At 35.3% G+C, this 14097-nt stretch overlaps 1 protein-coding gene across 1 annotated transcript; it reads right to left on the reverse strand.

The window, feature by feature from the left end:
* Positions 1-8944: 8944 nt before the first annotated feature.
* LOC125662669 (cysteine dioxygenase type 1-like) lies at positions 8945-13997 on the reverse strand. Its single transcript, XM_048894973.2, has 4 exons — positions 13944-13997; positions 12696-12848; positions 9803-10053; positions 8945-9675 (listed from the first exon to the last, which is right to left on the reverse strand). The coding sequence occupies exons 2-4, from the start codon at positions 12842-12844 to the stop codon at positions 9491-9493; spliced, it is 585 nt and encodes a 194-aa protein (XP_048750930.1). The 5' UTR covers positions 12845-12848; positions 13944-13997; the 3' UTR covers positions 8945-9490.
* Positions 13998-14097: the final 100 nt, after the last annotated feature.

The following is a 14097-nucleotide window of genomic DNA, read 5'->3' on the forward strand; positions in this document are numbered from 1 at the left end:
TTACGATGTTTTCGTCAGATACAAGTATCACTTAATAATTCTAGAAAAAGTATATGTAACATAAAAAATCTTGTTTAAGAAGCAGCCAATTTAAAAGTGAGAAAGAAGTGCCAGGAAACGCTCAGAGTGCAGGATTTTGACCATTTACCAAAGAGCTTCTGCAGGCCGCATAGACCCCCAGATGCATCGCCCATTGGGAGTAAGCTTTAAATCAGGCCCTTTGGGGCTTTTACATTATTTGAAATCAGCTCAGAGTATAGCGGAAAGCCTAGCTGGGTAGCGCAACACGTTTATGTGTCGACTGCTATAATCTGTACATCATGCGTTGGAGTCGATTGATTGATTGATTGACTGTATCTTGTTTAACGCCTTACTCGACAATTTTCCACTCAGATGGAGATACTCGTTGGAGTCTAGAAACGGTTCTAATTTCCCCCGATGACTTTCTAAGGAAACTGTATTATTTCAATAAATGAGATGATTTTAAATTTTACAATTTCAAACTATTTCGAGCTACAAATGTCCTCCATAATTTCCTATTCATATCAGTTTCCTCTGGAGTGTTATTTCGATCATTAACATTCTTCCATTCTCATTGACGGCTAATACTGTGATTACAGTTATTTTGATAAATAATAATAGCTTGAATGTGTCTGATTATTTGTAAATATTGTGCATTGTATCATGCTGTGGTGTTTTTCCTTTTATAAAATATGTAAAATAACGGGAAATGCAACAGTGGACGGAACCATTATTTTTTAAAACTGTGCTGTGTAAATAAATTATTGAACACCACCTCACAATTTCAACACATGGTGAAGTTCAAATTAGAATTCACTAGATCTAGATCGTGGCCGTGTCGATATCAATTTTATCATATCCCAGTTTAATTTCACGAAATATGTGATCCTCACATGCTTGTGAGAAGATCCTCATGGTCATCAATGAATAAAAACTGTAAACCCAAATCGTATAAATCGCCAATGATCATAGTTGAGGTGCAGTGATCAGACACATTCTGCACACCCCCTCTCACCAACTATCGGGCGATAAGTGCGCGATGAGCATGCATGGCGGGAAGAGGAAAACACCGGCCCAAGCGATCCCCAGACAAAAGCTTTACTTTTCCATTGGGGTAATAACCATCGGTCACATGACAGGTATTACATTTCTAATTGGTCATGCTAAAAGTCAGTTATTGAATATTTATTTCGGTGTATCTTTAATAATTGTGCTTCACACTCGTCACCGCCCTTCGTCCAAATAAATCAAGATGCACCGAAATAAATATACAATAACTATTACTTATCGGACGAAGTTTTAGCGGCCGTCTGTGCGACGTTTACCTACAGACTCAACATATTGATTCTACGAGCACTCTGAATTTATGGGCACCCTAACTTTATCTGATTATTAAGTATCCAATTTTTAACAGAAAAAAATGTGTCTTCCCATTTAGCTAAAATTCTTCAATCTGTACGGGTTACTGGTTTTACCTGGTGCACAGGTAAGGGTATCAAAGAAGAAAGGAAAATAATGACAGGTAACCTATAGTCTGTATAAATACAGTTACATTAAACATATACAATATATTTAAGCAATGTAAAATCATCAATCAATTACACTGTCTCGTCCTATAAAAACATACTTATATTTGTACACCTCTAAACAATGTCATTGATATATTAAATCAATATAAATCTTTTTCCCAGGTTCACATAACATTTATTCGCATTATAAATCTTTGTTATTTCATACTGATAAGATGTATGTCTTAAACAATGAAGGTGCACTAATAATGACTAACCACTCTACCTCACGTTCTGTGACTTAATTACCATCGCCTGATAATTTACCTGATGAGGACGCACCAGGCTTAAGGTGGATGTGACCGGTAGACATGATATCTATATCCACCTCTGGTGTTTCGAGGGGTTAGTGTATCTCCGACTCGTGAATTTTGTGTTGTTTATAAGATTGTGAGATTGATCACTGTTCATTTCCTTAATCTTTTTAACAATGGCTGTTCGTTATGAATGGCAGATATGCGTAGTTTTCACACCTGGGGAATTTCTCTATACGATGTAAAACGACCCACAGCAGTCATTTAATAACACGTTCGCGCTAAATTAACAAACCCTATCATTGGGACCATTTGTTTACCTGTCTGACTCTGATCAGGTTGTAAGTGTCAGTTTAGCCCATCGATTGCAATACCTGCGTTCATTCATTCATGAAAGATAGAATTAGCGTATTCCCTATATTGACGTCGTAAACACAACATAACAGTTTCAATGTTTTGTGGTGTTATGAAAATTGTGTCCGGTGTCTGAATTGCCATTGTCCGGGGGTATAAACCCCACGAGACGAAATACGGTACAGTTACCCGGAAGTCCGGAAGCCAGACTCGAGATATACATGTAATTTTGACATCTCGAAAACAGCTACACCATCTGTGATGTATCTGTTTTGAAATGTACTATGTGATGAAGTAAAATTGTTATTAATTTAGAACCAAACACCTGTAAAATCAGTTTTCACTTCCATCTTCTTAAATTCATTATTTATTGAATGAAATCTCGATAATACTAATATTTAATGATATTCTGAACAAACTAATATAATCCGTGGCATGTATTTATAAAAGAAATGTGGGGTACATCCAATATATTAGAGGTCTAGGACCCTAAATATTGAATGCATTTAGTTCATCTTTGTGAGATTGAATTGGTTGTCTATAAAGCATCGACTAACTTGTGTTGTGTAGCAAATAGAGCCCTGATATTTGGGCACATGATTAAGCAGTATTTTGTCTTGACGTACATGTATAATGGAGGTCAAGGTGATATCTTAAGGTTAAAGGTCAAATACGATGATGTCATTTGCCGAACGTGTAATTTTTTTTTCATAATCAAATTTTATATCCAGTCCAAAATATCTGAAATCCTAAGTTTATTATTTTTTTTTAAACTTCAAAATGTACCAATTTTTGTATCATTTTCTTCATATTGGTTTTTTTTTCTTCTCCAAAATGTGAATTATACAATTCCTTTTAAGAAATCTGGTATGTAGGAATTTTACATTTACGATATACTACTGACGAGTCATGCATGTTATATTGTACATCGTGGTATACACAAATGTATCAATTACAATATATTTTGTTGAGATTTACTAAGAAATAGGTCAGCTTCATAAAAAGTATTATTGATTTTTGTCAAATTGCTATTGATAATGATGCATAGAGCTCATTCTTATCACGGAACTTTAATTTCACACTTTTCTTACTTTATATTTGACTCTACGTGAAGAAAAAATAATGATGGGATAGATTTCTTTTATACCATGCACAGTAAGGTCTTGGGTTTTGTTCTTTAGAACCCGAGGGAACATTTTCAGATCTGCTTGGCGCTACCTCAATTTGTGATTTTCACTCGGTATGTTAACTACAGGTCGCTCTGATATACAGATATATAAAAATATACATATAAAGGTGGACAGGTGTTGTACTGTGTATATTGTAAGGAAAGTGCTACCTGGAATGTGTAACACCCCACACCCTGTAATTTTCCCAAGGAAATAAATGATGGCGATTTGTAATATGATTTTTTTTTATCTCTTCATGTTAAATATCTTAAAAATGTTGTAAGTGAATATTAAAGAAGTTAAATGCTACTTAAGCGTAAACAGTATAGTGGATAAAAAGCACGTAATGATATAAATCAGAAATTGTTTTCTTGTGGTAAATCCATATATTCATTTTATTTACATGCATGGGTATTTCTTTTCCTACATTTATCGTGGATTTGAAAATATTTACTTTGATTCTCATGCGCGTAACATTGACTCGCAATGCTAAATCACACTGTTAATCTGTTGACAGCATGTGGAATTTTAAACTTAGATTTTGATCTGATTCCTACTCTTTTTTTTTTTATTTTCACCTTCAAGGCAGCAGTTCATCTCTAACAGCATTTCTGGTTGGTTGTATATTGTTTAACGTCCCGCTCGAGAATTATTCACTCACGCCATTCGGATGAGACCGAAAAAAATGAGGTTCCGTGTCACAGTAGATGTGGCACGATAAGGACCCCTCCCTGCTCAAAGGCCTTAAGCGCCGAACATATGCCTAGATTATGCAGCCCTTCACCGGCAATGGTGACGTCTCCAGGCCAGTGAAATATTATCCAGTGGAACGTTAAACAATATTAAATCAATCAATCACTCACGACACAATTGCCAATGTTCAGCCATTTTACGGCGGTTAACTAACTGAATCATATTTGGTAGCGAGTTTTCGAGTACCCCAAGTGACCCTCAGTGAGCCTGCTCTTTTTCGAAAATAAGGGGAACGACCTTTTTCGATGTAAGGGGTTTGTGGTCCTCGACACGGGACTGGATATATTTAAATATCCCATTCGATAGTTCTATATGTTGGACAGGTAACTGGAGTAATCCGTATTCAAATCAATAATAGGCCTATATTTCGACCGTGTTACCTGTCTTCTTCAGTCGTGTTTATCTCTCATAGCAACGTAACGCACGACTACATACGCGAACGTTCTATGACGTCACAGTAAGTAAATATGCAAGTCAAAGTTGATATTGCGCGAATATATATATATACAGTGTACTACCAACATTATTAAATGAAAGGTGAAGATATCAATATTGATATTAAATACCTTCTACACCAGGATAATGAAGATGGGCAAATAAAGACTAAAGTTTTAATTTTAATATTATGATTTATTATATACCCATCGATGTTTTAGAATTTGGATTACATTTAGTATCTTATACATGTAGATTTAAAATGCATAAATGGGTATATAATAAATTTATTATTCCTACAGTAACTTGATCCGAAGAGTTGGATTGCATCTCATTTACAGGCGCGAGTCATGTGATCTGATGATCCGCCTGCCAACTCGACGTGATCAAGTTACTATAAAATTACACCAATACTGAATAAGACAGGAGGCCCAAAGGCCTTATCCGTCACCTTAGTACTACAGAAAAGGTATCACTAGTCCCAAGGGCTATGGAATCAAGAAAAAAAAATGTTCTGAATATCTAAGTTAAATTCTAATGTTCAGCAACAGTATCAAACAAGAGGTGTTCTTAAAACGTAAATGTCATGAAAAGGTACATACACTGATGAAAAGTTTTACCTATTATATTAGGTGTATTAACATTTTAAAGATATGGCTGATTGTGACCCATCCTAGAGTAAAATCCTGGGGTTGTGAAATTCGTTTTCTTGGTACATCTTTATTCTGCTATTCCTAAGTATGCACTTAGATTTTATACAATATCAGTAAACTTACACACGAATACTATATACAAAGTTTGGTCCCACACTGGGGTCAGAACCCCTACTCCGGGGATTATCAAATTTACAATTTTGGTAAAGGACTACCTGCTCTTTCTAGATATCAATTTGGTTTTACTTTATTATCAATAACACGGCAGAATCCGTTATATATAAATATTTTTTTTTACAAACACGATATAGTAAGTTTAGCCCCGACCCCGGGGATCATGACATTCACAAGTTTGGTAGAGGCCTTCCTGCTCTGCTTTACATCTTGATGCATTTAGTGTTTCTTACACATGTGAGTGTTTGTTTTTTTAAATTGGTCAATTTTTGGCACTTTTTGCCCCGCCTCTAATGCCCCAGGATTGTAGTAATCCTGGAATTTGCAATTTACGTCCTCCGTGTTCCAAAGATGCTTAATGGGAAATTTGAGAAGAATTGGAATGATAGTTATCAAGAAGTTGAAAATGTGTATTGTTCACAATTTAAAAATTCATCATTTTGGCCCTACCCTGATACCAAAATTTCTTATCCCCGGGATCGTTAAATTTACAATTTTGGTAAAAGACTACACGCTCTTTCTAAATATCCATTTAGTGTCAATTTAGTATCAATAACACTGATACCAACTTCACATTCACGGCTTTTTCTTACGAGTCCTTACGGATCTCCGACTCGTAGTCAATCGCATTCATTTGTAAATCACTCGTCTGTATCCGTTAATAACTCGTCACAACTTGTAAACACTCGTAAGGATCCGTGAAAGTAGGGGCAAATTTTTGAAATGCCCCCCCCCCCCCCCAAAAAAAAAATTCGACGATTGTCCACGGATTTCATTTTCCGCAAATAACCCGTAAATAACTTGTAACAATCCGTAAGTGGCGTAAACTGGTCGCAAAAACACGTAAACATCTCGTAAGAATTCATAAAACACTCGTAAGATTTTTTTTTTACGAATCGTTGCGGTTACTTTACGATATGTTAGGGGTAGTTTACGAGGTGTTTACGGATTATTACGAATGTTTAAGAATATGTTACTTAAGTATTTTAAACATAAACACTACATGTGTATACCAAGTTTGGTCACCCTGGGGTGAGAACCCCTGTACCAGGGGTCATGCAATCTACAATTTTGGTAGAGGCTTCCTTGCTCATCTGTACTATACATTCACTTTTTTTGCTAGATGCCCAGACGTAAAGAAGACTATTTTTAAAGAAATACATATATTTTATAGTTTCTAACCCAAAATTAAGGTCCCTTAGGAGGGAGGTCATGGAATTTACAATTTCTGGTCTTCTTCATATACAGATGCTTCATATCAAAATTTTGTCAATATTGGTCCAGTAGTTTCTGGGAAGAAGTTGTTAACGATTAACGCACGACGGACGAAAACGAACGCAGATCAATAGCAATAGGTCACCTTAGTGACTCGGGTGACCTAAAACTATTGATATCTTACAAGGCCAGGCTTGTGTCAGTTTTGTAAAATTTTGCAATTTTTTGTAGTAGTTGTTGTCTAGCATGTCATTTACTATTTTACATACTTTTTGATTTTTTAAAACCATTCTGAGTTTTCGAAAATTCGTAATATTACATGGTATTGCTATTTGTTTCCTTGTGTGTAAAGAAGGCATAACATATTCCAATGTTTTCACAATCAGTTGGCCAATTATGGAGTCAAAGAAATGAATTATACTATGTTGCACGTCAGAATATACCAATTCAATTTTCAGAGCATTGATTCTGAAGATGATTCCTTATAAACACATATAGAACACTCGGTTTGAATATACATTTACGCGCAAGTCTTTGTATGCTGTAAGTCACTCTAGTAATAGCGGTTTATTGTACGAATACTCAAGACCGAGGAAATATGCACAACCTCCAAATTTACCCGACCTTGTGTATAAGAAATACAGCGATCATGAAGAAGAAAGATGGGGTGTAATAATGTTACTATACTAAAGTGAAAAAAATAAGGATGGAATTGAATACTACACATGCAGTTAAGTGTACGTGACATCAAGTTCACGTGACACTATTTACGTTTACAAAATAAATCTTGAAGTCATTTAGGTTAACAAAATTAACACTAGTATACTCAGAAATAGTTTGTTTTAACGTGCAGCAATGTGAAATATGCTATTTTAGTTTGTAATAGACACTCTTGTTATTTTGTTCAACCCCTTATATTCAGGTTTACACAGGACATTATTTCATTTCCAGGAAACTTGCTGTTTCACACGAATTCCTACTTTCGGTTTCGGTACTGTATTGAACGCCTGGCTTAAAATTTTAAAACGTCAGTCCTAAATTTAATTAAGCAAGAATAATCACTGAGTAATCATTATATTGATCAGAAATATATTTAGAAACTAATCAAGAAATGTTTAACTTTGCAAGAAACTACCGGGTATATCCATTGCTTTGCCAGGTATGTGGTATTCCTTGACTAAAGCGTGAAGAATATACATGTAAGCAATTTTTGGATTAAACTTTTAGGTGGTTATACAAGATTACAGTAATAAATGATTTATATAGTGCGCAGACCGAATGCGTTGTAAATCGCTATTTTTTTTAAGGATGCATCTGTAACTCTCTGTCGATTTACAGCGCATTATGTATGTGCAGTATAGAAGTCTGTATAAAATCTGAGATATCCGGATTTGACCTCAAAGGTACAGGACTATAGAAAATATCCTCTGTGTTGTGTACATTGAAATTCTTAGGGGAGAGGGTATCAACACTAGAGAACCCATTGTCGAAAATTAAAAACAACTTTAAAGTACATCTTATATAATGAGAAAGGCAATTAGCCACTGAGACAACCGGCTAAGCAATGAAATCTAATAGACGGGATACCTCACTGACAGTCACCAAACTCCTACAAGCAATACAAAATAGACAGTTGGGCAAACACTGACCCCTGGACACACCAGAGGTGGGATCAGGTGCCTAGAAAGAGTAAGCAGCCCACGTCGACCGATCACAACCGCCGTGAGCCACGTAATTGTCACTAACACGTCTCCATAATAAAGTTCGTTGTCATTGTGTGAATGAAGAACAGTTTCAATTCCAATGTATTATCTATATAAACAATTCTTTGTCATCACAAACGTTAGCATGTTCAACAATTCGGATTTTCAATATTTGCCCTGATAGATAAAACTAACACATTTCACAAACGAACATATCAAGATTACTCTCAATTTTTCAATTAGCACTTAGATTACAAAGTTTTGCGCTAACATATTTTTAAAAAATGGTACTTTACATGCAGATCATATTAATTGATTGATTGTTTTGCTGTTTTCCGCCACACTCAACAATTTTCCAGTTATCTGGTGGCGCCCAGTTTTTATTGGTGGAAGAGAGAACCCTGACACAATGTACCTGGGAAGAGACCACCGACCGCCCGAAATCAAGAGTTTGAAATATTAACCATAGTGCCTTTGACCACGATATTTGAGGTAAATTGATTTACACATTTTGTAACATGTCATCCAAATTAATGAATGTACCGCATTTGAATTACTTCCAAGCTTATATCCCTTGTATCACGAATTCCAGTGATATACTGATTGACGAAATGAAACGTACCAAAGGGGATAAACACTGTACGATTATAGTCAACGTCATTATTTCTTGCTTCTAACAAAAAATATTACAAGTCATGAAATATATAGTATCACACATGCTTCAACAATTGCCATGGTGTGTACAATAAACGCAAAAACATATGTAGTGATATATTTATAGCAAAACAACTCGTGCTTTTGAAAGCTTTAAATAAATTTTATAAAGAGAGAGGCACTTAGACAATAAGGTATGTAATTATGTGTGACTAGAAATGAAAACTAGATATGGGAATTGTATCCAATTATCATTTGTATGCAAATAGTCCTTTCCAAATCACTATTTTGATAAATATAATGAGAGAAGAAAATCTTACTGTAGGAATAACGTAATGCCATACAATTGACATATATTCAATGCGCATGAGGGCTGTATGATTCACATACTACATGGTGATATTTATCAAACATCAGAACAAATATCATGATCACGTGATAACATGTCACCGGTATGAAGATTGTGAGTATATATCCCTATAGGATGTACAGATCAGATATTCTGACACGTCACACAGTTAACGACACGTCACACAGTTAGCGACACGAGCGGGTACAGCACTCCTCACTGAAATCTTGATCAAATCCCATTGGAACCTCTGTCGGTTTACTTGTGTCGTCATCAAACTTCCTGCACGTGGAAAATGGCGGAGAATATAAATGTAAGGTGACTGCTCCGTCCACGTGACTTTTGTTTCCGACTCGATGGAAACCGTCTTCATCTAAATAAGAAGGTAGGACTTTTAGACTCAAACTCAGTATTGGATGAAATCATTATTTTTTAGCAGTACCTTGCTATGCTGATTAACAATCGTTTTTTCTCCATTATGTTTGTACCCGAATACCCACCTGTAATATGTGCCACGTCATTGAGTTTATGTGTTCGGTCATCTATTTTCTCCATTCTACATCCACAACAATCCTGACATGACTTCACTTCCGGTTTTTTGTACAGTTCCTCGTGCACTTCGCCTTGTAAAGTCTTCATAAAGCAGTGCGAGTTAGGGTGGTCGTGTATCGGGCTTTCCTGACCCGTATTCCAGCTCAAAATCATCAGGTTATAGAACCCATTACCTTTATCCAGCAGTGTCCTTGTATACCTGTCAAATTAGTATCGAGAGTCAAATGACAGACAAACCACGTGACTTAAACACGCAGTGAGTACCGTTGTACTAATCCCCACAAACCTTAGTAAATTATATTATATTTTTGTACTATTTCTACTCCACTTTGCAAATTATATTATATAACATACAATCTAAAATCAAAACTGTATCGGTACATAATCCGGATTTCGAGCAACTATCTGAGGTCACTATCTGAGTACGTTCTTGTAATAACAACTTCATGATAACTCCATTAATATTAAAGGGTTTTTAGAAGTTTAGAAAAAGTAGAATTCCATCGTGTTTTTATAATTTGGAAAATGGTTTTAAAAAAATAACGTTCCTGCGTTGACGTTCTAGCTTCCTATTTTATTTATGCGGATTTCTACTCTCCTAGAACACAGGCTATCATTTTATGTTAAATATTTGTAGGACTTATTGAACAAGAGGTGAACACACCTGCGTTATCTTTCTTTTTAGCAAAGGAATTAGGGCTTAATTAGTAATTAGGGCTTATTTGTTAAAGAGAAGTTGCACGTTCTCCGCTTAAGGACGCTTGATGGAAATAATAAAATAAATGAAAATGAATGTATCGGATGATAGATATTCATAGGTTGGTTATGATAAGTACAGAAAGAAAATTTCTAAAATAGATAAGGAACTTTGTTGCCCCCCCCCCCCCCCCCCCCTTATAGATATGAGAGTTATTCCTAATGTTCTAAATTTACTCGGGGAATCATGAAAATATAAATCTAATTCGATACTGTCAGTTGTATTCATTTGATGTATGTTGTTGTTGTTGTTTTTTCATTTAAAGTTTTTAGCAATGTCCTTAATCAAGTTTTGAATGAAGACTTCTAGACAAAAATGTTTTAAAATGACCCTTATATGATCCACACCTGGCGATTTATTTCGTTTTAGGCCTTTAGCGGCTTGATCAGTTTCATTTATTGATGTAAATATATCTCAGTCCGATGTTTGCATTTAACACTCGCGCCGGGGTGCCTATACGGAGCTAGATAGAGCAATGCTGATATTTTTGTTAGAAAGAGCATTAATGTCTAAGCAGGGTACCATGTTCTATTGTTTTTTGTTTTTGTTTTGTTGTTGTTGTTTTTTTGCAGCCCCTTTAGGGCCACAGAAATGGCGGCTCTATTAAGACTCTAAAGCGGATTTCTATATGAAAGGGGTGGCCCTCGGTATTTTAGCTCTACGGGGACTACCCTAGCAAGTAAAAACATGTTCTACCCATCAAAATACTCTAAAAGAATGTATCTATTTGGGAAAAATAAATTAAAGTCGATTAATTAACCCTCCGAGGCAGAAATCACCGTCCAATTTGCCGCATCTACCGAAAATACGGAAAATGCTTTCCAGGTCCGCGGGGGTCCCGCATTCGCTCCGGGGTGCCTATACGGAGCTAGATAGAGCAATACTGATATTTTTGTTAGAAAGAACATTAATTTCTAAGCAGGGTACCATGTTCTATTGTTTTTAGAAGCCCATTTAGGGCCATAGAAAGGGCGGCTCTATTAAGACTCTAAAGCGGATTTCTATATGAAAGGGGTAGCCCTCGGTATTTTAGCTCTACAGGGACTACCCTAGTAAGTATAGACATGTTCTACCCATCACAATACTCTAAAAGAATGTATCTATTTGGGAAAAATAAATTAAAGTCGATTAATAAATCCTCCGAGGAAGAAATCACCGTCCAATTTGCCACATCTACCGAAAATACGGAAAATGCTTTCCAGGTCCGCGGGGGTCCCGCATTCGCGCCGGGGTGCCTATACGGAGCTAAATAGAGCAATGTTGATATTTTTGTTAGAAAAAGCATGAAATTCTAAGCAGGGTACCATGTTCGATTGTTTTTTTTTTTCAGCCCGGGGACTGAGTTTAGTTTAATCCAGGCAGAATTTAATACTTCAATTATCAATGTTGGATGATTCATATAAATATGTGCGTACAATTTCGTCTAAGATTTCAACAATCAGTTAAACCCTTTTGTAATTGCCCTTTTTCAACAATAAACCTCAAGCTCAAAAAAAAATATATGTTAATTTCTCAAAATCTAATTTCTCCTACAACTAATTTCTTCTACATCTATTTTCTCCTACATTTAATTTCCCCTACATCTAACCTCTCACTCAATGTCGTCATCTATCCACGTTGTGCCTGATCTAATCTGTGCACGTTTAAAATGTTTAGACGGATGCTGACAGACTATTACTATTGACTTGTAGGTCATCGTGCTGGACACCACCTAGTGTAAACACTAGCTGTAAGTTTAAGCTGTAGATTTAAACTGTAGGTTTAAGGTGTAGATTTAAGTAGTAGATTCAAGTAGAAGATTTAAGTTACTTACTTGACATCGCTCCATTTGCTGGATATCACCTAGTGTATTCTAAATGTTGTTTCTTATTCATATTCATTTCATTTACATATATTTTTTTTCTAGTTCAATATAATTCTTTTTCTAAGTGTGATCGTTGTTTAAGTAGTATATCTATTCTGTCAATTTAAGCAGTAGATTTACGCTTTAGATTTACCCTGTAAAATTAAACTATAGATATAAACTATACGTTTAAGCTGTAGATTTAAGCTGTAGATTTAAGTAGTAGATTTAAGCTACTTACTTGACATCGCTCCATTTCACCTTGTCCTTCCAGTCCTCGGGGCGACTTTCATACTGTGAGAGCAGTTCCTTGACCATTTCCACGGCCTCCTCCTTCAGTCCGTTTCCCAGGACTGTTCTAAGTGCAGACTGCAGTGCTTTCAGATCCATTCCTCTGTCAGTATTAAGAAATTGTTCACCAACCAGGGATAAAACCCACCTTTTATCGAGAGTACTTCTACGAAATTATTTTTTTTTTTCTGGGAAAATATTCTTTTTATAGATCTATAGAAGATAAATTCGAAACCTTACGGTTAGTAAAATAACGAAATATTGAAATTCCATGAGGACAGCTCAGCTTGTTTCGGTTTCTGAACAGATGTGGGATTTCCATGGTTGTACGTTTGCTAGGCATTTCAATGATTTCACTTGCTAAGTATACTATTATTTATTTGCGTTGATTGTCAACACGTAAAGTGTTTTCTTTCTTTCAACAAGCTTCGCGTCAAATTAATAATTGATATACAATCTAAAGACGAGAAAAATTAGAAAATACAATTTTCCAAAAATTAATATGTTGAAAATTTGAAAGTCTTTTAAATGGTGAATTGAATATCGTATTGTGCATTATTGATACGTAAATATGGGGCAGGCTATCACAGACCTACCCCCCCTCTCTCTCTCTCCATCACCTCAATGTAAGAGGGATTGTTATTGTTTAGATTGCGAACATATTTTTTTGTGATTCATTGACTAAATATGGACTCTAAAAATAATAAATTACATGTACTCAAAGTTTAAATTTTACCATAACGTTTACATAATTCTTTGTCACGCAGGGAACTCGACAAGAAACATATTACACAACGACAGTAAGTATGGGATGGATTCGCAGCGTTAACTCAGTGAATATTCATATAGTAAGTCTGACATGAATTAACAGTGTTAACGCAGTGAATATTCATATAGTAACTCTGACATGAATTAACATTGTTAACACAGTGAATATTCAGAAAATATAATTTTATGTTTCAAAATGCCAAGTTCTATATGAAGAAATCAATATATATACCAGTAATATGGCGCGTGAAACTTTCATTCAATAGAAAACAAATGGTAAAAATGAAGCAGATATTGTTTGATAAACATTATAATATTCATAATATTTTAAATGACAATATATCAATACTACAGTGCAGATTTCTGCAATATCAAACCATTCATAGTTTGACTGTATACAAAACCTCGATACTAAAGTTTACCAACATACTTTTGTTAGATTTCCTTTTAACCTCCTCAGAGTGGAGTTTAGTGATTAAAGTTTCTGTACAATGGTACTGTCATTCTAAGAAGGGAAATGAAATATGTGTATTTATAGCAAGCATTTTACGGGTGTGTCTAACATTACATCATTTGGTGTTATA

This window comes from Ostrea edulis, chromosome 8 (assembly GCF_947568905.1).
Source record: "Ostrea edulis chromosome 8, xbOstEdul1.1, whole genome shotgun sequence".
In the NCBI taxonomy this organism is placed as follows: domain Eukaryota; kingdom Metazoa; phylum Mollusca; class Bivalvia; order Ostreida; family Ostreidae; genus Ostrea; species Ostrea edulis.

Bases quoted from the DNA above. Each gene is read 5' to 3' on its own strand.
- LOC125662669 (XM_048894973.2), bottom strand. From the start codon at position 12,844: ATGGATCTGAAAGCACTGCAGTCTGCACTTAGAACAGTCCTGGGAAAC. The intron at 10,054-12,695 runs GTAAGTAGCTTA...CTAATTTGACAG, and splicing joins GTGAAATGGAGCGATGTCAA to GTATACAAGGACACTGCTGG. The intron at 9,676-9,802 runs GTGGGTATTCGG...CTTCTTATTTAG, and splicing joins TGACGTGGCACATATTACAG to ATGAAGACGGTTTCCATCGA.